This window comes from Rhipicephalus sanguineus, chromosome 2 (genome assembly GCF_013339695.2).
Source record: "Rhipicephalus sanguineus isolate Rsan-2018 chromosome 2, BIME_Rsan_1.4, whole genome shotgun sequence".
Lineage (NCBI taxonomy): Eukaryota > Metazoa > Arthropoda > Arachnida > Ixodida > Ixodidae > Rhipicephalus > Rhipicephalus sanguineus.
In genome coordinates this window covers 4,384,968-4,411,765 of record NC_051177.1, presented here as the reverse complement: position 1 = coordinate 4,411,765, position 26,798 = coordinate 4,384,968, and the positions used below count along the sequence as shown (strand labels likewise).

Below are 26,798 nucleotides of genomic sequence, written 5' to 3'. Positions count from 1 at the left end.
CAGTGAAGACTTCCCCCCGGAAATTCGCTCAGCCAGAAGACGCCTTATCGAATTTGGAAAAGCGCAGCACTCCTCGTATAAGCTCCGTTATGACAAGCTCATCTGTGGCCGTAAAACATACGTTTATGATCAGGCTAAGCAGTTGGTTGTCGAACGCCAAGCCTAGCAACGAGCGCAAAAGCCACCAAGGCTGAATCAGAGTGTCAAGCATGATCTCTCGCTGCTGTACACTAACATTCGCAGCCTGATACCTAAACGGGATCCGTTATGCACCTTTATCTCATCATCTTCTAGCAACGTCGTACTGTTGACGGAAACGTGGCTAACCTCTAACGTACTTGATTCCGAAATTCTTCCCGATCTACCAGATTTTGACATCTTTCGCAAAGACCGCTTTGATGATAACCGTGGGGGCGGTGTGGCCATTGCCACACATCGTTTGCTCAAGTGCTCTGCTGTAAATGTGAAAACTTCTTTGGAAATGGTTTGGACGTGCTGCCACGCCACTTCACCGCGCATGTTAATCGGCTGTTGCTATCGTCCACCAAGCGCTGATAGCTCCTTTCTTTCGTCTTTTCATGAAGCATTGTTAGAACTAACAACGACGTATTCCAACACCCCCATCTTATTATTCGGGGATTTCAATTTTCCTACAATAGATTGGAGTAATGTTGCGTCATGTCTTGCTCAAAACAACATGGCTAGCGAATTCGTAAACACGTGTTTGCTTTTTGGCCTCTCGCAGCTGGTCACTAAACCTACCCGAATAACCCAACACTCGTCAACCATCCTGGATCTCCTTCTCACGTCACACCCCGATAACGTGCCCCCCCTTACGTATATCAGTGGTTTTAGCGACCACAACGTCATCCATGCAACCTTTCCCTGCAACATCTTAAAAAGCAAGAAATCTAAAAAAGTACTTACGCTGTACGACAAGGCCGACTATTCCAGCATTAACCGTGAACTTTCTGTTTTTCACGAGAAACTTGCCCTTACGTATCGGCAGCAATCAACTGAGAGCATTTGGATACTGTTCAAAGCTGAAATGCTGCGTTTAATGAATCTTTACATCCCGACTATCACTATAAACGAAAAAGCACGTTCTCCCTGGTTTAACAAGTCTTTAAAGCGCTTAAATAATAAGAAAAGGCGATTATTTCGAGAAGCTAAACGAACTGGTTCTCCTTCGGCCTGGCAAAAACATAATGAATCCGCTAAAGAGTACAACTTATTAAAAGCCCGTGCAAAGCGTGACTTCTATTCCACTACCATACCAAATATGTTGCAGTCTAACCCGCGACGTTTTTGGAAAGCGATTAAGCCTGATAACAAAAGTTCCATTTCATTGTGTGATAACACGGGTGCAACCATTGCCGATTCCGATGTTCCCGATGCCTTGAATCTAGCGTTTTGTTCAGTGTTCACAAAAGAATGTACAGATGCATTGCCACATTTTCCATATTTCAATTTTCCTCCAATGGAGGGTATTGAATTCAGGGCAGAAGGCATTGTTAAGATTATAGACTCCCTGAAGTGCTCATCGTCCTGTGGTATAGACGGAATCAACGCGAAAGTGCTAAAAAATACAAAGTATGTGTGCAGTTCGATTCTCTGTATCATTTTCCAGCACTCACTTGACACAGGTACAGTGCCAAACGACTGGAAGATAGGGAAGGTCATTCCAGTCTTCAAAAAAGGTGACCGGTCTTCCCCAGGTAACTACCGTCCCATTTCCCTCACCAGCATATGCTCCAAGATCATGGAACACGTCATTTACTCTCATGTTGCTCATTTCCTAAACTCGGTGAACTTCTTTCATCCCAATCAACATGGTTTCAGGAGAGGTCACTCATGCGAATCCCAACTTGCTCTATTCACTCATGACATTCATTTAAACTTAGACTGTAATATTCCAACCGACGCTCTATTCTTAGATTTCGAAAAAGCGTTCGATAAGGTTCCTCATTCTCGTCTTTTGTTAAAATTATCGCGCCTAAACATTCATCCGCTTGTTCGCAACTGGATCGAGTGTTTCTTATCCAACCGGAAGCAGTTCGTGTATGCTAACACCTTCACATCATCCACTTCGCCCGTTCTATCTGGCGTACCCCAAGGCACTGTTCTTGGACCGCTACTCTTCCTAATCTACATCAATGATCTGCCATCTGCTGTAACCTCTGTAATACGTCTTTTTGCAGATGATTGCGTCGTGTATCGCCCTATCAATAACCTCTCCGACGTCTGTTCTCTTCAGGAAGACCTCTTTCGTATTCAAGACTGGTGTGCTACATGGCTCATGTCACTGAATACCAGTAAGACCGTGAACATTTCATTCCATCGTCGACCTAACTACGCACCCTCCGTGTACAAGATTAATAACTGCATTATAACTAATGTGCATTCCTTCAAGTACCTAGGTCTTCACCTGTCTCATGATTTGTCTTGGGCGGATCATGTAACCCACATTATCAACTCAGCTAACAAAATGCTTGGTTATCTTCGCCGTAATCTTTTCATGGCACAGTCACACGTAAGATTACTTGCCTACAAAACTCTCGTGCGACCGAAACTTGAATATGCCTGTGCTATCTTTGACCCCCATCAATCTAACCTCACTAAAGCTCTCGAATCTGTTCAAAACCGTTCTGCTAGATTTATTCTTTCTGAGTACTCCTATCACACAAGCGTTTCGTCTCTAACGTCTAAACTGGAGCTAGTACCTCTTGCCTCTCGACGTCGCATCTCACGCCTATGCCTCTATCACAGATTCTTTCATACCATACCTCGTGACAGCCAGTTGATTCAACAGACTCATCGTACATCTCGAACAGGCCACATGAACGCAGTAATTCCACCCCGAACCCGCACCACTACGTTCCATCAGTCATTCTTCGTCCGAACTGCCCGAGACTGGAATGGCCTTCCGGGAGATGTCGCACTCGTCCGTGACGCAGCGTGCTTCCGATCTGCTACCGAACTCTTAGTCTAACATATGGAACTGCTGTTTTTGGACTTACCTTTGTAAACAGATTTTTTTTTCTCCTTCCTTTCAAATTCTCATCATTGCCGTCTTTTGTATATTGCATTTTCCGTTTGTTGTTTTTTGTTAATTATTGTATTTTTTCCCTTTTTTTTCTATTTTTTGTTCTTACTTTTGATGCCCACCCCTCATGTAATGTCCCCGGGACCCTTGAGGTATCAATAAATAAATAAATAAAATATCCCACACCACGGCAAACCAAAAAAAATTACCACACTAAAAATTTACAATTAGGAGTAACATGTGCAAAAACGCCAAGCGGTACAAAAGGATCCAACAAACACTCCTAAGTTCGGCTCTACTGGCCCTAAAGTCTGGCCACTATGGTGTCTCGGTCTAGCTACGCAGCTACGCGAGTAGAACGTTCTTACTTCGCGTGAGTCCGTCGCCTCGCTTCCGTGCCAAAGTCGACGCTGAGTCCCGTCGACGCTGCTCCTCGCCGTCTGGGAGTCGCCGTCGTCGAAGCTGCCGCCTCGCTAGTCGTCCTCGTCGCTGACCCGTCGGTCTTTCTTCGAGAACGTCGTCTCGTCCGGTTAGGCCTAACCCTCGGCCTATCCTCTTGGTGCCGCCGGGTCAAACTGCCGACGTGGCTCTCCGGTGATTGTCGGCGGGTTGCCGTCTCGTCGAGCTGTGGTAGTGCCGTAGGTGCCCTCCGAACTGCTGAATGAGGCTGCCGCAAGGTCGGGGAGCCTCACTTGGATGACGCCAAGGTCGACGGCTACCCTCCCGAGCCTCTCGTGCCGCTGCCCCCAGAACGAGGCCCTACTGCTCTCGTAGCGGGTGCGACGCTGGCTTGCCACACCTTGCTCCTCGACGACCCCACTGAACAATGACTGCTTGATCCTCTGGGGTTCCGCACCTCAGTTCGGGTCGCGTGGCACGCGCCTTCCTCTGGCCAATGGCTTGCGTCGACGTGGCGGGGGTGCACACCATCGGGTATTTTTCCATTCCCCGCACACCATCGACGCCTTGCGCTGTCCGGCGCGCGCCCCGTGCCCCTTTACTCATGACATCGCGTCAGCGTCACGTCAAAAAAACGTACAGCAGACGCGACGTGGCAGTGTACGAACAGACGACGGCGGTTGCAGCGTCGACAGCAGCACGTTTTTGTGCAGTGTTGACCGACTGATGCAACAAAATAGGAATTGTCCACGCAGCTCAAATGGTTCGCTGGCGCTCTCCCGACTCCGCGGGGCTCTCCTCCTCGCACCGCAAACACACACATACACACAAAAACAACCACTTGTCCCCCCGTTTTATGGCCCATTCAGTCAGGCGCGCGTTCAGGGTTCCAAAGCCACGGACCCAGGGGCCGTATGCTAGACGCGTGGTTCTTCTCAGAACTCGGAACTCCAAACGTAAACTTCTGATTGGTCCGTTTTCTAGGGGCGGGGCTCCGTCCCCGTGCCGGCGACGGAAACGTAGAGCACTGCTCTACGTCGGCGTCAACCGTTTTTTCCGGAGAAAACGTCTCCCCTCTCCCCTGACGGAAATCCTCTCCCCTGACGGAAATCTGTGCCGTGACGGTGACGTGACGGAGCGTTTGATGGCTGTGTGAACGAGCCCTTAGAGCTGTGCCATGCTGCCGAACAATTTGCCACTCATTTTGTTTGCATAGTTGTTGTGCTGGCTTGCTGTTGGTTTGCTGTTGCAATGGCCAAAGAAGTGCATGATATGGCCAATGCCTTAGAAGAATAGACTATTGGGCGAGTTCGAAGGCCATGGCCTACGAGCATGAGCTTAGGTTGGAAATCAGAGGCTTAAAAGAAAAATTTGAGGGCATCGGTGAAATCATGAAGCAGTTACAGGAAGTATGCCACTTTCAACAAAACTGTTCCGTGTATTTCCAGAGAGTTTCAAATCCTACACCTAAACACGCGTAGCATTAGAAATAAAAGAGGAACGACTTAGTGGCTTGTATGCCTCGATCACCCACAGCTTTGATATTTCGATGCACATGGAAACCTGGCTAACAAAATCCGAAAAAAATCTGGCAGATCCCACATACCGTGGGAATCAATGTTATGCAAAGCATGCGCGGGATGGTGACTGTGGCTTAATTTTTCACACTGAGCCAAACGTTACGGAATGACGCTATATAGAAATATGGAAGTGGTATATGCACACTCATATATTGAAGAGTCGCATATATATTATGTAACCAGTTGTTTACAGTTGCGTAACGATGGCAACAGCAACATGGGTGTTACCAACACCAGACGCGGTAAGCTGATATGTAGTGCTTATATTCTTCAATACTAGATAGCGCGAATCCGAACAGGACAGAGAAGAAACACAGATGCACAGGACAGGCGTTACTCGCAACTAAGCTTCATTCAGGAAAGTCTCTCTAGATATATACACAGCCGAGTGACACGCGCAGACGCACTGCACGTACGTTACAGTCACAGTTACAGTTATGCTTATACTTGTCCGTTATGATGGAGGACGCACGCACGTTTCATGAACCCGTGTGTATGTGTAGAAGGGGTCCTTGACAGTTCTTGAACAAGGTCATCATCACCGTGATCAGTGATCACCAGCAGCTGGACCGGACTTGTTAATCGGATCCGTTCGTCATCGCGGCTATGAGGAGTCTAAGTGTAGTGAAGTGCAAGGTATAGTGCAGCTGGTGGAAATCCTGGATGCCTCTTACGATGAAATGATCGGTTATGCCTCCTGTCGTGGACGTGGCAGCGAGGTCTTTTGATGCCCTCTCCACATCCAATCAGTCTTTCACGCAGTATAACGACCAAGCGTTGTTGGGTCTTGATAAATCAACATTGAAGTCACCAGTAAGGATGAGAGTCCTGGCTCTCTCGGCAAATTTGTTTTAGGAAGCATTGACCCTGGTTTCTGCGTAATCGATGTGGTCCACGTTGCAGACCACGTGAACGAGTGCATGGTAGTTGAGTGTCTTCCTGGGGTGTTCTGTCTTCCCTTTCCTCACTTTCCTTGCGTCCGCCGCGGTGGTGTAGCGGTTAAGGTGCTCGGCTGCTGACCCAAAGGTCGCGGGTTCGATCCCGGCCGTGGCGGTCGCATTTCGATGGAGGCAAAATGCTAGATGCCCGTGTTCTGTGCGATCTCTGTACACGTTAAAGAATACCCGATGGTCAAAATTTCCGGAGCCCTACGCTACGGCGTCTCACATATCATAAAGCGTGGTTTTCGGACATATAACCCCAATAAATATTATTATTATCACTTTCCTTGCATGTCAAAGTGTGTGTTCATGGTTACTGTATTGGTTGAGACTCTGTATCGCCTGTGGCACATACCCGCATAACGTTAACCCTGGTTTACGCGTATGTGCCACACGTGACTGAGAGAAAGGATTTCATGACGTACGCGACAGGTATTTTGCGTTATTCATGTCATGACCAGTGAATCGTGTTCGTCATGCACTGATCTCCTGCTATGCCAATTAGGCGACCAGGAGAGCTCCCAGACGTAGGCGGCGGCGGCGGGTGGGCGGGCAGGAGGACGGACGGACGGACGCCGACCGACCGACAGACAGACAGACAGACAGACAGATAGATATGTAGATAGAAACGGCCAAAGTGCCGGAGGTTCGCTAAGAAATGCTTCGCATTTAAAACTGCTATGATTACTCGTACAATGGTCTCGTGCAGTCAAGTGGTGGGGGTGGTGGCATAGAAATTTATGTTAAAAATTCACTAAGGCATGAGATTATTTCTGAGTTTTCAGTAATAAATAACAGCATTGAATGCATGTTGGTACGTTTAGAGAAATTAAGTTTTCGTTATGTATAGACCACCAATGGGTAACAAGCTAGACCTCTTTGACTATGTGTGTGTGTGCTTTCTTTTTTATGTCGATTGTCAATGGCTTTTGTACTAATGGGGGACGTCAACATAAATATGTTATCAAGTGACACTGCCGTCCCTGTGGTCCCTGACGGCGGCAAGTTATCTTTTCGTCTATTTTACTTTCTTCCCATTTATATCGTAATTACTAAAAATAACATCCCCGGTGCTTTCCTTGGCATTATTGTCTGTTAGTTCTCATTATTATTGTGTCTAACAAAGAAAAACGAGTCCTTAAAAAGTCATCTTCATTTCTGCAGCTAAAAAGTTTGTTGAAATCATACACTCCTTCACATGCACTAATCTTATTACGGAAGCCACAAGATTAACAGAAGAAAGTGCTACTTCACTCGACATATGTGTGACAAACATCCATTCATGAGACTGTCATGCTGGACTGCCAACAGTTGACGTAAGCGACCATCTATCAATCTTTTGTTTGCTGCCGAATACGCAGGTCAAACAAAAAACCACAGCGGAAGCCTCATCACGCAGCATCAGTGCTGCAGGCTTGGAAGTTTTTCACTCACATATTCAGTCAATCGATTGGGCATGTGTGTTTGAGCAAGGAAACCCCAATGCAGCATACAAGACATTTTTTGAGAAACTTAGAGTGTGTAATAATCAAACATTTTTAATGACCTCTCTATTTTCAGTGATTTGTATAACAATTTTTGTATTACTTGACGCCACGTTAAACTTGTAAAGTGTATTCTGTATTTTGCATTCATGATTGTCCGCCATCCTGCTGCATTGCCAACTTGTAACGGGGTCGGGACCTCGTCAAGCTCTCGAGCTTTTAGTCCTGTACTCCTCCTATTGAAAGGAAATAAATTGATTGATTGAAATCGGAAACCCAAACTGCAAGGAAGCCATGGATGGAAGGCTACTGAAAATGATTAAGACAAAAAATAAAATGTACCCTGCTTTTGTTCAGTCAAGGAACTTGGAGGCGTTGGAGACTCTAGGAAGGTGTGAGACAAGGTGAAGAATCTAATGCCGGAGAAAAAACAAGCACTGCCGCTATGGCACCTGATCTGATAGTGAAGCAGCTAATAAGATGAACGAGTATTTTGTGACCAGCGCAGAACACAAAAACAACAGCAATATAGTTCCTTGTATTAATTACATTAAGTGCATACAGTCTCACAAACTCTGTGTCCCTATCCCATCAGAGGAAGTACAGTCGAACCCGGGTATATCGAACTTGCCAAAAAATGTTTTTTAGTTCGATATATGGCATAATTCGATATAGGCCCGCTATAGGATTTTGACACAAAGGCACATAACAATAAGAAAAGTACTTTATTAATATGGTGGCTTACTTGCGTGCCCTACTTTGGAACAAAATAGTCCTGGATTTTCTTCCGTGTCAACAACTTCGCTGCCTGCGACAGCACGCACGCCTCCACGTTGTCCAACGAGTCGGAGCAGCTGAGGCCGCAACCTTCCACATTCACGCAATAGCGCCGGACCAACACAAGTGCACTAATCACTTCGGAGGATGTAGGCAATGGGCCATCGTCAATTTCCTTGTTGCTGTCGCTTTGGCTCGTGGTCGGCACGACATCTGCAACGTAGTCCTCATCTTGTAGCTCACCCATGATGGCGACATCATCGTCCGCACTGACGAACTCGTCGAATGTTGATCCGTCGATAGCTCCCGGGAACTCTGCCAGCTCGCTCCAAACTTTGGCGGAAACACCTGCGGTGTCTTCAATGCTGTCATCGGAATTTGGGGTGTCATCACCAGGCATGCGGAAGCCGGCATGCCTAAAGCAGTTCTGGATCGTCTCCTTCGTGACATCTGCCCATGATCTACTCAACATAGAAAGAGCTCCGAGCAAGTCCAGACGAACGAGGGCGCCGCGTCCTCGTTCGTCTCGCGCCGTGTTCTCTTGGCACTGCTGTGCGCGAGAACTCGGCCCGTCACCGCGAAGGGACGGCGAGCCGTCACGTGCAGCGAGGGAGACCCTAGGCGACACTCTCCAAATTAGGGATTTACTACTGGGATTTTAGTACAAAGAGATGAACTGTTTTACACCATAACCAATCGTAAATGACATAATTACACATGACACCAATTAGCTAATACAAGTTACAAACTATATCCATTAGTGGCCGCGAATGGCACACCTATAAAACAAACAAACAAAGAAACAGGTTTAGAGAGCCTACCTACCCTTCGGCCAGCGTTCCCATGATTGCGCACCCCAGAGAAGAAGAAACGGAATAAGACATACGAACATTTGAAAGAAACATACGGTGCACGATTGCGAGGCGCTGCCTCGGGAGGGGAGCCAAACCCGCCGGGGTTGTGGCCCCGACGCGACAATGTAACCACCGGCCGGCATCGAAGAACAAAGGATCGCCGCCGGCCGGAGAGGCCAAAACGCGACGACGCGTACGCACCCTCCGATGTCCCCAAGTGGTCTCCCCGAACCTCGTTGCACACCCCCCGCTTCTAGGCGAGCACGAGCAAGGTCCGAATCCCGCCAAAATTAGGCCAATGGGACGCCATGTTACGACTTTTGAGGGGTGGGGCGGCAGCGAAGTGACGGCGATTTATGACCAGCTGCCAGCCGTCCGGTCAGGACGAGAGTGATGCGAGAACTCTTCAAGGGAAAATGGCATCGAGCAACTGGGGCGGACGCCTGAATCCCCACAACCTTTGTCAAAAATAAATGCCAATCTCAAAGGCCTGCTTTCGCGAGAAATTGCGTCATAGACGCCATATTTGCAACACGGATCTCGAAGGGTATGCTTTTGTTTGCGACAACCGAAAGTACCTGTCGCTTGCGCCTCTCATGCGGCTAATGTTATGATCAAACCAGGCCAAGCTGCATGAAAAGTCACCATGGCCGCTCTCTTCGGGCAGTCACTCGGTCAGCTCGGAGCGCACTTCACAACGTATTATACGGGAACGGTCCCATAGTTACGACGTAACAGCGGGGTTCCCAATACATTGTATCCTATGGGAGCTGTGCCACACCGGCGGAAAACGACGTAACAGCCGAGACAACGCAACAGAAAAGAACGTAACAGTGGGGTTCTACTGTATATACAGACCCCACACAGGCTGCCCAACGTGGAGGCTCTTGGAGCATCGGACAACAGTTTTCGCAGTTCGGGGCAACCTTTGTGTGAGCCGGGTTAGAGTAGGCCTAGGGGGGTGATTTTCATTGCTGGCGTCGGCAGCGAGCTTTCTCAAGAGTGAGGAAATCAGTTGCTGAAGCGTGTTTGAACTTGTCGAAACGCTAAGTTTTTTTTCTGTTCGCAACTGTGGTTGATATTTTTTTAAGAACGTTGTTGAGTTGTCAGTGCGAGAGCCACGTGGTCCAGGGAGAGCGAGGCATCCTGGGAGAGCGAGGCATAGAGCACGTGGATTGTAGGCAAGCCCGAAAAAAGTAAACGTTAGCCCTAGTGGCTACCGCGCATTGCAGTTACGTGATGCGGTGAAGCACAGGTTTGCGCAGCGTGTTTCGCAGCGTGTTGCTTTTTGCTCAAGAGTGTGCATCCATGCATATTAATTAGTTGTGCTGCACATCTAGGTGATTATTTCTCAGGTAAAGAAGACCATGAAGAAATCGACGGCACTGACGAAACGCCGCGCGGCACTACGGAGCACAATGCCAAGGTCCACTCCGGGTCGTTTTCTCGTGCTGAACTCCACACGTTCAACAGCTGCTGGTAAGTGGTCCCGCACAAGCGATTTTGACACCCCGCAGACAAGAACTGTGGCCTTTAGAACACGCCAGATATCTTTCGAACGGAGTGCGGCAGCGACGACTCAGTTCAGAGATCAAAAGGAAAGTTACCAGCGGATACCTGTTGACGTTCCGTGGCTGTTTGACGCACTTTCGCTGTCTGTGCTGAAGGCCAATGAGTCAAAATCATCTTCCGAGTCTGCGCTATTGCCAACACAAAAGCAATTCTGACAGAGACTCGCTGGAATCTGCCGAAATTTGCCGTTTCCGAGAGGGAGAGACGCGCGATATCGATGCCACGTTTGAAGCGACGAGCGCTGAATCCTCTCGACTTAAGTGGAACTTCAAAGTTCCCTCCGCGATGGAAAAAATAAACAAATAAGAGAAACCGAAAAAATAGCTCCTGTTTTATATGATGGATGCCGTTAGCTGTCCATGAACACTCCCAGCATGACAAAATTTGAAGTTGAAAACCATCGATAGTGGGCTATCGATGGGCATAGGTGTGGACAGGAAAGTGTTAAGGGCGCGCGTGCTATCTCGGCTGGCATCACAGACGGCTCAAATGCTGTGGTCTCGACGCTTCTCTCCTTTGAGCAGCCGTATTCTCTTACACCAGCGTTTTGTAGTTACGTGATAACGCATCCATAAGTGTTAGTTAGCTGCCAGCCTTACTTCGTATAATATTACAATTCGATGCTATTGCATTCATTGCTTCACTTGCGGTGAAACTGATTTTTTTGTAGATCTGTTTATTTAGCTTTTCAAGATTCTCCAGAGCTTCCTGTAGGTCAGTGTTTGTAAGGAAGACACCACAATAAGCGCCTTCAGCTCGGCCGCGCAGTTGGCGTAGCGTCAAACCTACTGTACGCTTCGAACAGGCGACAACAAAGGCGCGCTACCGCCCTTCGCTGCCCCCTCGTGCAGGACCGCCTTCGAGAGCGCGGCACGGGCACCAAGATACATTGCCACATTGACTATCCCAGAAACCAGGAGACTTACAAAGAGGGTTCAACTTAAATTGAGGAGGACACAGCGAGCGATGGAAAGGAAAATGATAGGTGTAACCTTAAGAGACAGGAAGAGAGCAGAGTGGGTCAGGGAACAAATGGGGGTTAAGGATATCATAGTTCAAATCAAGAAGAAGAAACGGATATGGGCCGGGCACGTAGCAAGTCGGCAGGATAACCGGTGGTCATTGAGGGCAACTGACTGGATTCCAAGAGATGGCAAACGTGTGAGGGGGAGACAGAAAATTAGGTGGGTAGATGAGATTAAGAAGTTTGTAGGTATAATGTGGCAGCAGAAAGCACAGGACCGGGTTGACTGGCGGAACATGGGAGAGGCCTTTGCCCTGCAGTGGGCGTAGATGGGCTGATGATGATGATGATGATGATGATGATGATGATGCAACAAGGGTGATACCTCTCCCGTGCACGGTATGGGTCGTAACGGTACAAACACTACCACAGCAAACACGCGTAGGTGACCACACGCAGTAGCGTCGACGCGAAAACCAATGCGACCGGAAGAACACGCTACGCACAACGAAGAACCTGAGAACCCATTTTACTCCTCAAAAGGGTGCCAAAGCGCAGGAATGCAGCTAAATTCACCGCAATGTATCCGGGGTGTTGGATTTATCCTATGTGAATAAGTCCGTAATTCCAATCGGCCTGCAAAAACTTGAATGCATCCGGCTTCCTCAAACACCGAGTTGCCACGCACACGAAAAAAGTCGCTAACACGTCATGAGAAAGAGAAGGGAACAATAAACAAGTTTTCAACATGCACGCACGACCAGCGCTGCAACTACAACTACCGATCTCGGAGGCTTTGTATCTTAGCTTAGCATAAATTACTTCAGGGGGCGGCGTCAGGTGGCGACAGAGTAGTACGGTGTGCTCTGGTACCGCAGCTGTCATCGCAAAAAGAGCCAGCCACGTTTCCGGCGCCAGACGGCACACTACCCAATTCCAGTACACCATAGCCCGGCAGAACATTTTTGGGGCGCCACGCATATTTACAATAACCGAGAGGAGGTTCTGGCAGCATCATGGCAGCCCTCATCAGAAAGGTGCATAGAAACATGGTTGGGCGCATCTGTGCATTTTGTGAACATCTCATTTTCTTGGTATCCCAGGCGCTGCTATACGCGCAACTTGGAAAATCATGTTGTCAACTCGGCCTTTTTTCCCAACCAAGCGGACGTGGGCATCGAAATTCTGGCTTTCAAGGCTGTTTTGGAGCAGTTTGGCGCAATTTTTGCGATTTTCATGCTTTTGGAGCATCTTGGTGCAGAAAAACGAAATTGTATCATTAATGTAAAATATACGCAGCTGTCTCACCCCTGTGGACGTGTGTTATGTTTTTCGGCTATTGCATTAGCACTTGTGGGGTTGCACACGCAACCCATTGTCTTCAGCGCGGCGGCACCTCGGCTTCGCGCTACGTTTGTACGCGCAGTGGCGAGAGGGGTTGCGTGGGAGAGGGCATTGTGCCGCTCCCGCAGCCTTTCGCGCCCTGCTCCCTGGCCGAAGTCGAGATGCCCCGTTTTCCCTCCTTGCCCTTTTCTGGAGAGACTCCTCTCCAGACCCCAGGGAAAGCGCGCCGCTTTCTTGGGGGCCTCTGTGTCTTCGGTCTGGGGAGATGTGGTTGACCACATCGGACCCAAGCCGTGAGCACCACCACCGCCATCAACCCCTGCAGCGCTGCGGCCATGGAGTGCGAACCACTGCCCCGGACCGGAGTGCAAAAGCAGCCACGCGAGGTGAGATGAGCCTTTATCATTCGCTCGACGTGTGCTTGCTATTTGTTAACGGTTGTTTTCCCCAGTAGTGCGGAACACTCTGCCGCTGAGGTGTTAACTTGATGTGCTACTTATTGTTGCAATTGGCATCTGAGGTGAATAAACACCTTCAGTTGAAAGACTTGTCTCTGTCCCCACTGGCCTGAAACCCGCCGCGATCGCAACTCAATGCAAACCGCGGAATAGGGGGTCACAGCTCTGACTGTTAGGGCTGCTGCGTAGTTACTCGTGCTGCGAGTAACTACACTCCTCTAGTGCGCGGTGTGATCCAAACGAGGGACAGGTTCGCACGCGCGGCTTGTGGTGTTCATGCTTGTGGCAAAAAGAACCCCTATACACTGTATAAGGTTATTTTATTTAGCAAGTTAACTACCGTAAAAACCGGAATACAGGTCGAATTTTTTTTCAAAAAACAGCCCTAAAAAGTTGACCCCAGTCTTATATACCAGTCGTTGGCAGAAAAACTTTGCAAGTCCGGCCACTATGGGCAACTGAAGTCAACCTCCTCCATCGCCATCGCAATGATCGGCACCGCTTTGTTTACTGCCAGCCTTGTGCCGTGGGCAAACTCATTTTGCGTTTTTGTTGTTGTCTTGTGAATCTATTTGGGCTCCGAGGTGCTTTCTTTCTTGTTCTCGACCAATGGCAACGACAGTTCACCGTAGTGTTCAAGAACACAATGATCGAGTTCGCGAAGGCACGAAGAAACCTGGTCTGAAGTGTGTGAAAGGTGTGTTGGGATGCTAGCGCACGTGAATGCGAGCAGGAGCCGTGAGTCACAAACAATAACTGAAAGTTTATCTTTACACAGGTGTTCTCGCTATTCCGATCGCGCTGGACACTGTTTCTTCATTGCTTCCTGCAATGCCGGCAGCTCTGGTTACAGTGGCACATACGGCTATGATCAGCGGCTATGATGGAGTTCACCACAGAAGCGTTTGCAACTGGCGGACGCTGAAGGACCACATGACGACATGCAGCGGTCAGAAGAAAACTGTTTCGGTGCCAGACTGCAGCGTATTTAGAGGTGGAAATGAAGGCTTCACAGATCAACCGTGTGGTAGCCTCGATGATCGCCGGAGCCGAAGACTACTGCGGGTTCAGGCTTAGCGAGCCACAGGGACGCGTCTACCGTTGCCTGCTTACGCTTAGCGCACCGCTCCGCGCGTGCTCAGCTAGCAAAGGCGTTGAGCGCCGCGCGGCATAAACACAGTGTTCAAGATAACATACACACACAAACACTTTATTTGCCTTCGGCGGCACCCCAACACACACACAGTACACGTCCGTTCCCGGGGCACGGGGAAGCAAAGGGCTTCCCGCGCGGACGATACACCAAGGGGGCCGCGAGCACGTCGCAGCTGGCAATGGCGAGCTTTGACACGCCGCTCGGGAAAAAGGTCCCTCGCGGCTATGCTGCGCACTTTCGCGATGACCACTGGGCCTGGTCGCGAGAGTTAGGGCAATCTCCGTACGCGTGGGCCTCCGGCAAGTGCGGCTCGGCGTGGTACGACCGCGCACGAGCACTAGGCACCGCTCTTTGGCTTAACGTACGAACCGGAGCTAACACTAGGGTAAACACACCTGGAAGGGTGCCGAGGCACCCAGGCAGGCTACAGCCCGGCGATTCCCAAAGGGGACGTCAGGCCAGAAGGAAACGCGTGCTTACCCAGCGGCGTCCGAGGAGAGAGAGAGTTCGTCCCGGCCTGCTGCCGGTGTGCCGGCGTGCACGCGCGTCAGTCCCGCCGAATCTCGCGGCTCCGAGACCGCGTGCAGCGCCATCACGAGAGCCGGCGCGTAGCGTAAGATGACGCCACTTGCCGTCGCGGGAGAACGGGAAAGGGAAAGGATTCGCGGAACGGCGAAATGCCCGCGCAGTGGCTTCGGGCGCGCCTCGGATCCTTACAACCGGGAGCCGCGCTACCGGTGACCTCAATTGCTACCGGTGACCTCAAAGCGCATCCAAATTAATGCTGTCAAGATGGCTGTGACGTTTTACGAGGATAATGCTTGAGCCAATCTTCTGGCTTTCTGCCACGTGGAACTTACGTGTAAATAAATGGCATTTTCACTGTGCACAATTTGAAATTGCGTTTATTACACGGTAAAGGCGCGCCTTCTGATACTTTGGCTATTTCATGTACTTTTTTTTTTCGATTTTCAGTAGTTAGAAGTGGGGGGTTTGACCTATATTCCGGTTATTACGGTAGTTGTGCATTAGATTCGGCAGGCAAGCTCGTCGTATGTAAAAAGCAAGTTAATAAATATGAACATGTGTTGGTTTGCCTGACGGTGTCTAGTCTACTGTCTCCGTGTGTTCCGAGAGTGCCTAAATCTTCAGACCCCACACATTTTATCATGCCGACTGAACTACGTGACAGGAGCATCTTATATACCAATTTTTTCTGCAAACACTTAAAGGTGCGAGTTATACACTGTACGGTCTAGAGTGAATTTCCTGTTTGAAACAGCCTTAAAGGGACACTAAAGAAAAAAATGATTTTTCTCCCTTTAGTAAATTACTCTTTCAGAATTCCAAAATCACCATTTGGCAAGCAAGAAAACATGCGGCAAAAAAAAAAATGCCCGTGGCGACACCAATTGGTTACAAACACCGGGATATCATTGATATGGTCAGCGTTTCCTAAGGAGGCCCACATAATTCCTCATGAGTAAATGAAATGAAGTACCTCGTCTTCTGAGAGGGCCACTCACCTGACATACCAAGTGTGGGGGAATCTCGCTGAGCCAACGTTGCCAAAATACAAAAAAACAGCTGTGACGTCATGCGTGGAAAACTTTCAATTTTTGTTGTTCTCCTCTATTAATGAACATACGATTGCAAAATTAACGACGTTAGAGTTCTCCAATTGATTGCTTCAATTTTAATTGTTTCAATGGGGAAGAGTGCAGCAAGAAAATGGTGGTGAAAAACGCTGGGTTTCAAGCCCTGCACTTTTTCCATCTATTCGAGATTCCTGATCATGGCAATGTGCACCACCAACACAACTCACCTGAGGCTATAGAAAAAGTCAGTAGGGCATTAGCTCCTCGGTCACGATCCAGGGCCCCAAGCTGCACCAGTGCTGTGCCCGGGGCAGCCGTCTCCGAGACGCGCACTTCATACCGCGCCTGAAGGAACTCCGGAGCGTGGTCATTGTGGTCTGTCACCAGCACCCGAACACGAGCAAAGCCCCGTCGTGTGACAGGTCCACCCGAATCCCGCACTGCCACCGTGAGCAGGTGCTGCTGAGAGGCCTCGTGATCGAGGGGTAAGGCCAGTGACAGCACACCCGTGTCCGAGTCAAGCACAAAGTATGAGCTGCTCCTGACCTGCTCACTGCATTCCGGTAAAGAAACATTTCGGGCTTTTCAATACAGTCGTTGAATAAAAGGACGCCGACCACAAAAGAATCAAAATGTATTGACGTTTCGGCACCCAAAACAGGAGCCTTGTTCACATTCGGCATCCTGCTCAGACTAATAAAAACATTCGGGGTCAAGCCGATGTAAATATAACCTCATCAGTCATCCGACATGCAGTAAACATAGAGCAAAGCTTCATTTTGTAGCATAGTAGCTTGTTGCTAATATGACGTCACTGCTAAAACTCTTCAAATTAACCCATTTGGTTCTCCCTTTGTTGAGCATGGTGGCCGCACGTGGCACCCCCTAAAATCCACAACAAGTTGCACTGCTGCAAAAACTAAGCTTTTATTTATTTATGTATTTCTTTATTTACTTCAGTACCTTCAGGGCCCGGAGGCGTTACAGAAGGTAACAGTATACACAGTAGTAAGAAAAAAAAAATGGCTGCTAAGAGTACATTCAACAGCAGTCTTAAAACATCGGTCTCAGTTGGGCAATCTAGCTGGTTATGAGGGAAACTGTGCAAAAAAAACATTGACAAAGGGGGAACAGTACTATCAACCGAAATTTTTATAAAACGCGAAAAATATATACGGCAAACCCACGTGTGCGTGATCAAAGGGACACTAAAGTAAAGAGCAAAATGATTTTTCTGATATTAGCATAGTAAAGTACTCTTTCACGCTACCATAAACACCACGCTTGCTGTGAGGAGACGCTTAGTAAGCCTGAAAACGTGCAAAAACTAAATGTGGGTGGCGACACCACCTTCAAGTTCCCGCACCATTCGCCGTGACGTCACATGTTTTGATGGCATTCTCTAGGGACTACGTAGTTCCTAATCGGTAAAAATGAAGTACATTGTCCTCTGAGGGGGCCATAGACTTAACATACCAAGTTTGGGGTAATACTGTTGAGCCAATGGCGCCAAAGTACGATAAATACACTTTGAAATCCGTAACGTCACGCGGGAATATTTCGTCAAGCGGAGAGTTCAAAATGAAACTTTGAACTTGATTTTCTCTTCTATTAATAAACCTATGATGGCGAAATTAACGACATTATAGTTCTCGGAGCACAATTTATCGATCTAAACCAATTCATTGTGTCTCTTTAGTGTCCCTTTAAACAAAAAAGACATACATGTGTGCATCAAGATCCCCAATCTCTGCTTTGTGTAATGCTATGGAGGGCTTCGCGACACAACTGTCTCCTGCTTTGAAAATAAAATAAGCTTTAACAAGCTCACGTGTCGTGCGTTCTTTGTGCCGCGCAAGAAATTTGGCTCCTCGGAAAACCGGGCTGCGATTATGATCACGGCAACGTAATGACAGGTTTGTTGAAGGCTGTCCTTTCATCTACAACCGGTGGTAATTCAACCTCTCGTTGAGACAGCAGCCTGTCTGCCCGATGTAGTCGTTGCCACAAGAGAGAGAAACAGAATATAGCACTCCCTTACCACAGTCTGATAAGCCGTCCCTGTGTTTGACTTTACACTCAAACCACTTTTGTGCAGTGCCCTCCACCTTTCTTTTGATAGCCCCACAAGTTCTGCTCAACTTATTTCTCGCGGAAAACCCCACATGAACACCGTACTACGCGCCAACCTTCTTGAGATGGTGTGACACACCATGCAGGTAAGGAATACTGACGAGTGCCTTCTCATCAGGTTCACTCGCAACACAAGCTGATCCTTGCAGCTCCGATTTCAAGCCACGCAGAACCTTTCACATGACCACAGGAAAGTGTGCCTCCTGAAGCCCCTCCAGCTGCTTAGGGAAGCTTTCTGCAAGGTGTGCATGTTTTCTTTAACGCCGATGTCAGACAAGGAACCGCAACTCCATTTTTTACAAGCTTAGAGTGGCTAGATCGAAAATCCAAAATTGGATTTACAGAACGTGGTGAGTAAAGCCAGCAAACATGTGAACCACCAAACCAAATAACCAGATCTAGAAACTGTATAGCACCTCTGTTTGGAACACCAGCCAATCACAGTGGACCGCAAATACAAGCCCAACAACTGGAGAAATGCCCCAACAGAAATACCACAGTGGTCCTGGAACACTTGCTCATCATTATCTTTTACAAAGCAATCATGCGCATAGGGAAGCAGTTTTTCTTGCGGCAGTGAATAAAATAAGCCATCTACATCCACACTAAAACCAGTTAGAAAGGCACTAGCCTCACTCTCAAGAAGAAACTGGATCACTTGGGACGAGTTCTTCACACGATACGGATCCACTACCCGCAAAGACGACAGCTGCCTCTGCAGAAACCTCGAGACGTGACAGTGCCAAGTCCCATGTTCGCTAACAATTAGTCAGAATGGAACACGAACCTTATGAGTTTTTACAGTGAAGAACACGTGAAGCAGGGAACACTTTTCATTCTTCACAGAAGCAGCAAGTTTCTGTAGATTCAACTCGTTCAGTAGGCTCACTGCTTTCTTCTTGGTGTTCGCTCATTCACCTTTTTCAGATTATTGTCTACCGCCTGCCTCGCTTTTTCCAAAATTGTTCCTTCTGTCATCAAACAAAGGATCCTTCCTTATCCGCTACCAAAGGCCTGATTCCCTTCGCAACCAAGTCAATCACCAGGGAAGCCACCCGCACACAGGCATGAACCGGCTCCTCCACTGAAGCCATAGCACCAGCAGCCTCACCGATGCAACATGAACACTCATTTTCGGGCACTCTAACGGAGATAGATCGCGCCATGGCCAAACGCTCTGCCGCTCCAAGACGAGGTTCAAAACAGAATTTAGGGCCTAGGCCCAACACACGTTTGCATCTTTAATCCAGCATGCATTCTCCCAATGTCACCACCTTTTCAGGGGGTGGTTCTTCTTTCTTTCCCTAATAATGAATTACAGCCTATTCTTCTAATAAAGCTGGGCAGGTGGTTCCATTCGTCTGAGGCAATGGGAATAAAGAAATCACGAAAGAATTGGGTATGTGTAAAAGGAATGTGGATGGTCCCATCTATTTGGTAAGTAGCATGGTTTGGAAAGAAGGTCTTGCTTTAATGGTGGATTCATGAAAAAGAAAAAAGAGGGACAGCGTGAACGAAGAAGTGGAAGGCCCAACACTGTTCTCATGGATGATATACTCTGAGATTTTGGACAGATTCCAAGGTTTGAACAAGAGTGTTAATGCTTGCATACTCAAGCTTGGAACAAACAAGAGTTTTATATCCAAGGGTGTGATTGACATCGTTAGTGACATAGTTCATACGAGTGTGCCATGAAAGGTTAGAGGTAAATTTTACGCCAAGGTAGCATTTCTAAAACACTATCATTAATTACATATTCAGGAACAGCAATAGAACTACAGCTATGGGGAAACTTGCATTACCTTACATTTGTTAGCGCTTAGTCGCATGTTCCATCCAGGAAGAAACTTGATTAGGATCTTGTTGCACAATGTCAGTATTGGTGCAGACATTTCTATAAATAACACAGTCATCAGCAAATATTTTACTTGATAGATTAGTATTAGGCAGGTCACTGATGTAAACAAAAAACAGAAGAGGCCCCAAAACTGAGGCACACCATAAATTACAGGCGAATTGTGGTTGTTTGTGGTGACAAACTGAGTTTGGTATTTGATCCATGTTAATATGTTACGGTCAATGTTAGATGAAAACAGAGTAACTGGTGAGAGACAAGATCAAAAGGCTTTAGAGAAGTCCAAAAATATACAATCAATGATTATTCCACTGTCTAAAGCTGCAAAAAGGTGATGAGTAAAAGAAACCACTCGCGTTTCACAAGAAAAATCTTTACAGAAGCCATGTTGATAGGGAGAGAAGAATGAATTCGTATCTACAAAGGCTACGAGATGGGAATAAATTATGTGTTCTAACGCTTACAAGGTACTCGGTTGGTAATTCGAAGAGGACGGTGCATCTCCAGGTTTAAATAATGGTACCACCTGGCCCACCTTCAAATCAGGTGGTAAAGAACAAGATTCCAAGGACTGGGAAAACAGTTTTGACAAAATGATTGAAGAATAAACACCCGTACTTTTCAAAAAGTGATGCCGTCCACTCCACAAGACGAAGACAAGTTCAGGCCACGAATTAGCTACTGTACACCATCAGAATAAATATTAAATAATAACATGATCCATAACGGGGAAGTTATATTCAATAATGCATGAAAAAGAAACATCTGATGACAAAAAGGATTGAGAAAATACTAGAGCTGTGCGAATAGCAAAATATTGGGTGCGAAGCGAATTCGAATATTGAAGTGTGAGTGCGAATCGAATCGAATATTTTTCGAATATTTCTCGAATATTTCTTGAATATTTTTCTAATACTTCGAAGCAAAATTGCAGAAAAAAAAGTTAGAGAGGATTCCTAAGCATATTGTTATGAGATAGCAACATGAAAGTGTTTCTTTTCGCTATTTTGATGCAGCACTGGCGGGGTGGTGTTTCATAGTTGTCTTATCAAGAATGAGGCAATGTAGAGGCCGAACTGTATTTATGTACATGATTTGGTGCAACCAAAGTGTTGCCAACAACACTTTACACGTGATAGGCAAAGACGCCATTTCCTCAGCCTCTCCCCCTCTTTCAACTTCTGTGGACGCCCAACTGATGTGGCAGACAAGGGTGTGCTCCCTTCAAGTCCGAAGTTCCAAATCTGCCTCGTAGACGTCGATATATAAGAACATCTGAAATTTTAGATGCTAAAAAGCTTCGGCTTCCGATCTTTCGGACTTCCTGCCCAAATTTCATGCCCAAAACAGCATTAATTGAGCCCCTCCCCCTCTGCCACATCTTTCATCTCCATGTTGGAACCATCATTTTCTTTAGTTAATACATTTGGCGAACGTAGCGGAGCTTGAAAGGCAGCTTTGCCGCAATACGGGGGTGTGATGAGGTGAAGCATTTTGAAAATCTAGGGACCACTTTCAATCGGACGTTGACTGTGTCTTGGCTAAGTTCGACAGTAACGGAGCTTGAAAGGCAGCTTTGCCGCAATACGAGAGTGTAATGAGGTGAAGCATATTAAAAATCTGAAGGGGTCACTGTCAATCGGACGTTGACTGTACGTATTTGTTTTTCGGAAGTTCGAATAGTTCGAATAGCAAAATTCCAGTGCGAATCGAATCGAATAGCAAACACTATTCGAAAAATATTCGAAATTTCGAATATTCGCACACCCTTAGAAAATACATTATTGAGCACAGAACATCCAGAACTGGGAATTGCTACACCGCTGGTGTCACTTAACCCATTGGCTTCCGCACTCTCCGCGGCCGTTCCCGCCTGGTATTCCGCCGGAAAATTTTCGCGCCTGCTGGCGGCTTGGGTAGGTGCACCTAAACCGCAATAAAATCCGCAACAAACGTCATAGAATAACAAACTTTGTTTTATTTGCTTAACAATGCTTGACTGCATCATGTGCTTCAGTATGACTTACGTGTGTGAAAAAGTTTAAAGCACACAGGCATGTGAAGAGCAACTTCACATTTTTCACACTCCCATCGGCTCGCGGACTTTTTGCCGTGTGCCTTACAAACTAAGCAAAGTCTTGATGGATTTTGCTTGAATTTGTTTGGCAGGATGTGGCGAGGAAAATGAGCCCATTCGGCAGCTTGTAGGCGCATTGGTGAGGCCGCTACAGGCGGGTTTCTTCGATCATGGTAGAGGGGCAGAGTGGTCTCTTCGAAAATGGCCTCAGCGAGATTGACCTTCCAATCAGTGTAGTGGAGCCGCTTGCCAGTTGCTTTGACAAATAGAGCATAGCTGTTATAAACAGTGATGTCCATAATGTAAAAGAAGATTTTCTTGTAGCCTTTCGCATATCTTCTCATGATGGGAAAGGAAGCGAGTTGTTGGTCCTCGCGATCAACTCCTCCCATGCCTCGGTTGTAATCAAGTACAACTTGCGGTTTCAAAACTGGCAAGCCGTTCTGGCAACCCTTCTTTCCTGAATCGGTCACATTAGCTGCATTGTGCAAGGTAGAGAACATAGTTACTTGCTTTTTATCTTGCCATGTCAGAGCCATGATGCCTCGTGCAAAGAGAGCTTTGCATTCACCTTTTTTCATCTTGAGTTTCTTGAATTCATCTGGCATGTTCTTACGGTGTAGACGAACTGTACCCACTGCATTCGAACCAGATTCTTTAAGGCGACGAAACAGTATCGGTGAAGAATACCAGTTGTCCATATATATCGTGTGGCCATCAGGTAAGTGTTTTCCAACGAGGTCAAGAACAACAGCCTCACTGCACAATAGCCCATCAGTTGCTGGTGTTTTCTCACTTTTTCCAGTATAAATTGAGAAATTCAGGCAGTAACCACTGGATGACTCACACAGTTTGTAGAATTTCAATCCAAATCTTGCTCGTTTCGAAGGATTGAACTGAACGTAAGACAGCCGACCGCGAAACTTCATCAGGCTTTCGTCGACCGCAAGACCTTCTTCGGGATGATAGGCTGCACCAATAGATTTTAGTATGTGATCAAGGACAGGCCGTATCTTGCAGAGCCTATGTCCATTTCGGGGAATGCTGTTGTCGCAGAAATGCAGATAGCGTGACAGTGCCCAAAAGCACTGTCACGCTATCCACTGTCTTGGCATGACAGTGGCAAAAAATGGTGTGCTGATGACAGGTCTCGTTGACCAGTAGGACTGAATGCTGCTCTTTTTCACTTGGCTCATCAACACGCACATGGCGAAATAAGCTTTCATTTCACCTGGCGTTGTTTCATGCCATGAGGGGTCGGGATGCGAGCGCTGCTTCTCGATTGCAAATGCGTTTGTGTGCAAAGCAATTATCCCCCAAATCTCTTCTCCAAGAAGCGCGTTGAACATTTCAAGAGCGCTCGGATTTGCACCTACTTGAATCTCTATGGATCTCTTGATACCTGGTTGGCCGCTGAAAAGGTGCTCGACAATTTTTTCAACACTGTCATCTTCTTCTCATCGCCAGCTTCTTTGGAAATGTCTGCGAAGCATCCATGGAGGCGTCCGCTGAACACAGATTCTCTTCTTCATCACTACCACTTTCATCAGTTTGACAGTCCCCATTGTCTAACAAAACATCGTCCTCATCACAAACGTCACTTTCTTGGTCACTGTCGAACACAAGATTCAGTATTTCTTCATCCGTCAAACCGCGTTTCTTCCGTGATGCCATGTTTCGAAAAAGCCGCGATAGTGCACCCTTCGCCTCTGAAGAAAAAAAAAACCACTTTCAAACAGCTAAAAAACCTGGACAACTATGTCCATCTAGCGGATAATATACCAAGCAAAAAGCAAACACAAAGTACTGTGCTGCCATCTATGAAACAATGTAAAAAATAAACATTTTCTAGGCGGCCGGCGCTTCGCCGGTCAAAGCGCTTTTGGCCTCACCAACCTGGCCGGCGGAGTGCCGGCCGCGGAAGCCAATGGGTTAAAGATAATTTATTCTGTTTATGACCACCTATGACATTCCAAAACTTTTTCGCGTTTGTTACAAGTAGCAATCTACTTTGATTGTTACAAGTAACTTGTTATTATATCGTTACAAGAAACTTGTTATTTTTGCATTTGTTACAAGTAACTATTTTGATCTTAAACTACAGGCATCGCAAAAACTAAGCTTTTATCTTGACCTTAACGTGGCTCTACATTAGATGGACTCAAAGTTACTTAGAGATGTGAGAAAGCTTAAAGCCCGAGAGGATGTGAAGTGTGACTCACTCCTCCCGAGCATCACATTCATGATCGCTGTTCCGCAATCCTAAACGCTCATCGTCAACATCATCACACTCAGCACCATGGTGAAGAAAACTGGGGAAACAGCCGAGCTGGCATCCCCCCTTGCTATGACATACCGTGGCGCCATCTGCCAGATTCTCTCTGTGACGTGTAAAATGACATCACGGAGTACCGACTGCACAAAGTGTTTGACGTCTCCAGTGATTCAGGTTACTCAGACCCGGCTTTTCTTGCTTTGCAAGCGTTGAATGTGTTTGTATTAGCTGAGAAAGAACCTAGAGTGTTTGCCAACAAAGGTTTTTTTAGGAAGCAATGTACAGTCATCGTCGCGTCGTGCACTTTCGACGGAGCACGTGCACGCGGCCGAACGTGAAGAGGCACTATGGTAAAAGGTGAGTTGTTATGAAATTCACCTAGTAATCTGTAACTCAAAGCATTCTCTCATCTCACGTACATTTATGTTTACTGCGTGCATCTGTCTCTTGCGCGGAAGGTGCGCAGCCAGGAGGTAATGTTTTGATCCGCGTGGACTGCTGCGTGCGATTCATGGCGACACCTCGCCCTAGTTTTCAGCGCGTAATCAAATAGCAGAGTGCACACGATACTTTGACATTGGCTATTAACTTCGCATGACCTTTCATAAAGCTAGCCACGAGCTCTTTTGCCACAAAAACAATACTGTTCACAACAACCGTGGCTTGTGCGGCTTGCCGCTTTCACCAGAATTATTGCCAGACGACGATTTACAACAGATATATTTTAATAAGTGGAATGTCAACCGCGTATATTTTTGTGTCCTTAATCCACGCTTCGCTTCCGCTACATGTGCTTCTCTGCGCGGGGTGTATTGCCTGATGCGATATCATACGAGCACGTTGCAATCTCGGTGCATCAATTGCTCGACTATTAATTACAATTGCTGTATCTCATTTCCAGCGACTCTGCCGGTGTCTGGCATCAACTAATTCATGAACCAGCAGCTCAGCACATCACGGCTGCTAACAGAAGGAGAGGCAGCGTATGAGGCCGACCACGTTCAAATGTGCAACGCAAAAGAACAGCATCAGGACAAAATCACTCTCGCCGCCCTTGTGCTGCAAACAGCTGGAATAAGCCTTCCAGCCTGGCATTAATAAACATCGTAAATTCCTATGTGTACAGTCCCGTAAAGTCCCACTTTGTACTCACCGAGCATTTTAGCTCCAATGCAGTACACAAAATCTTCGCAAAAGCGCTTGCTACACACGCGATAATGAATGATGGGTTGCCTCCCCATTCTCAGCTATATTGACCATGCATCTTGCTGCTTCTTGGTTTTGGGGCATGGAAACTCACACCGGACTAGGTCGAACAAGTTCGTCACTTCGGCACTGAGCCATAAACCACACTGAAGCAAAAAATAGAACTTGAACCTCGGGGATGAGATGCGCCAAGCAGCGTTGGCGTGGCTTTCGGTGGCAAAGGCAAGTCACGTGATGTCGTTTAACACGTCATGGCGATAGCAGCGCCGGTCTCTCCTGTGGTGGCCCTCGAGGCCAATACTATACATGACTATACTGTGCTTTGCTTCCTCACTTACTATACAAGGCTATGCTATGCTTTACTCTCTCCCCACCTCATTTCCCTCCTTGTCAGACATCCTTCCTCATTCTCATTTCCTTCTCCCACCTGCTTGCTGTACTAAATATACAAGACTATGCTATGCTTTTCTTTCTCTCTGTTTGTTTTGATCGCTTTCTTTCTCTCTCCGTTTCTTTTTTTTTTATCGTTCTCCCACCCATGCTTGTTCTTCAAGCGTGCCTGGATAGTAGAGTGGTTACGATGCTCGCCTTCAGACCATGGGTATGTGAGCTCAAATCCCGCCTCGCCCAGAAATTTTATTTTGTTTTATTTATTTCTTCTCCTCCGACTTTCCTTCCTCCAAAACGTTGATGTGTCAGGTGGTTGCTAGGCAACACAGTGACGTCATAGCTTGTGGGGTTGCACATGCAACCCATTGTCTTCAACGCGGCGGCACCTCGGCTTCGCGCTACGTTTGTACGCGCAGTGGCGAGGAAGGTTGCGTGGGAGAGGGCACGTGCTGCTCCCGCAGCCCTTCGCGCCCTGCTCCCTGGCCGAAGTCGAGATGCCCCGTTTTCCCTCCTTGCCCTTTTCTGGAGAGACTCCTCTCCAACCCCGAGAGACGGGCGCGGCTTTCTTGGGGACCGCCTTGTCTTTCGACTCGAGCAGCGGTGACGACCACAGCTTGATCGAGTCGGGAGCCACCCAGACGCCATCACCCCCTGCGCAACGCCCGGTCTATTGTGAGGTAACTTACTGC

General features: G+C 47.5%; 1 protein-coding gene across 1 annotated transcript in view; it reads right to left on the bottom strand.

The window, feature by feature from the left end:
- Positions 1-26,798, bottom strand: part of LOC119382356 (fat-like cadherin-related tumor suppressor homolog) — a 912,235-nt gene that overhangs the window by 725,248 nt on the left and 160,189 nt on the right. The window contains 1 exon segment of the mRNA XM_049412132.1: positions 16,401-16,726. Coding sequence (XP_049268089.1) covers positions 16,401-16,726 — 326 coding nt within the window.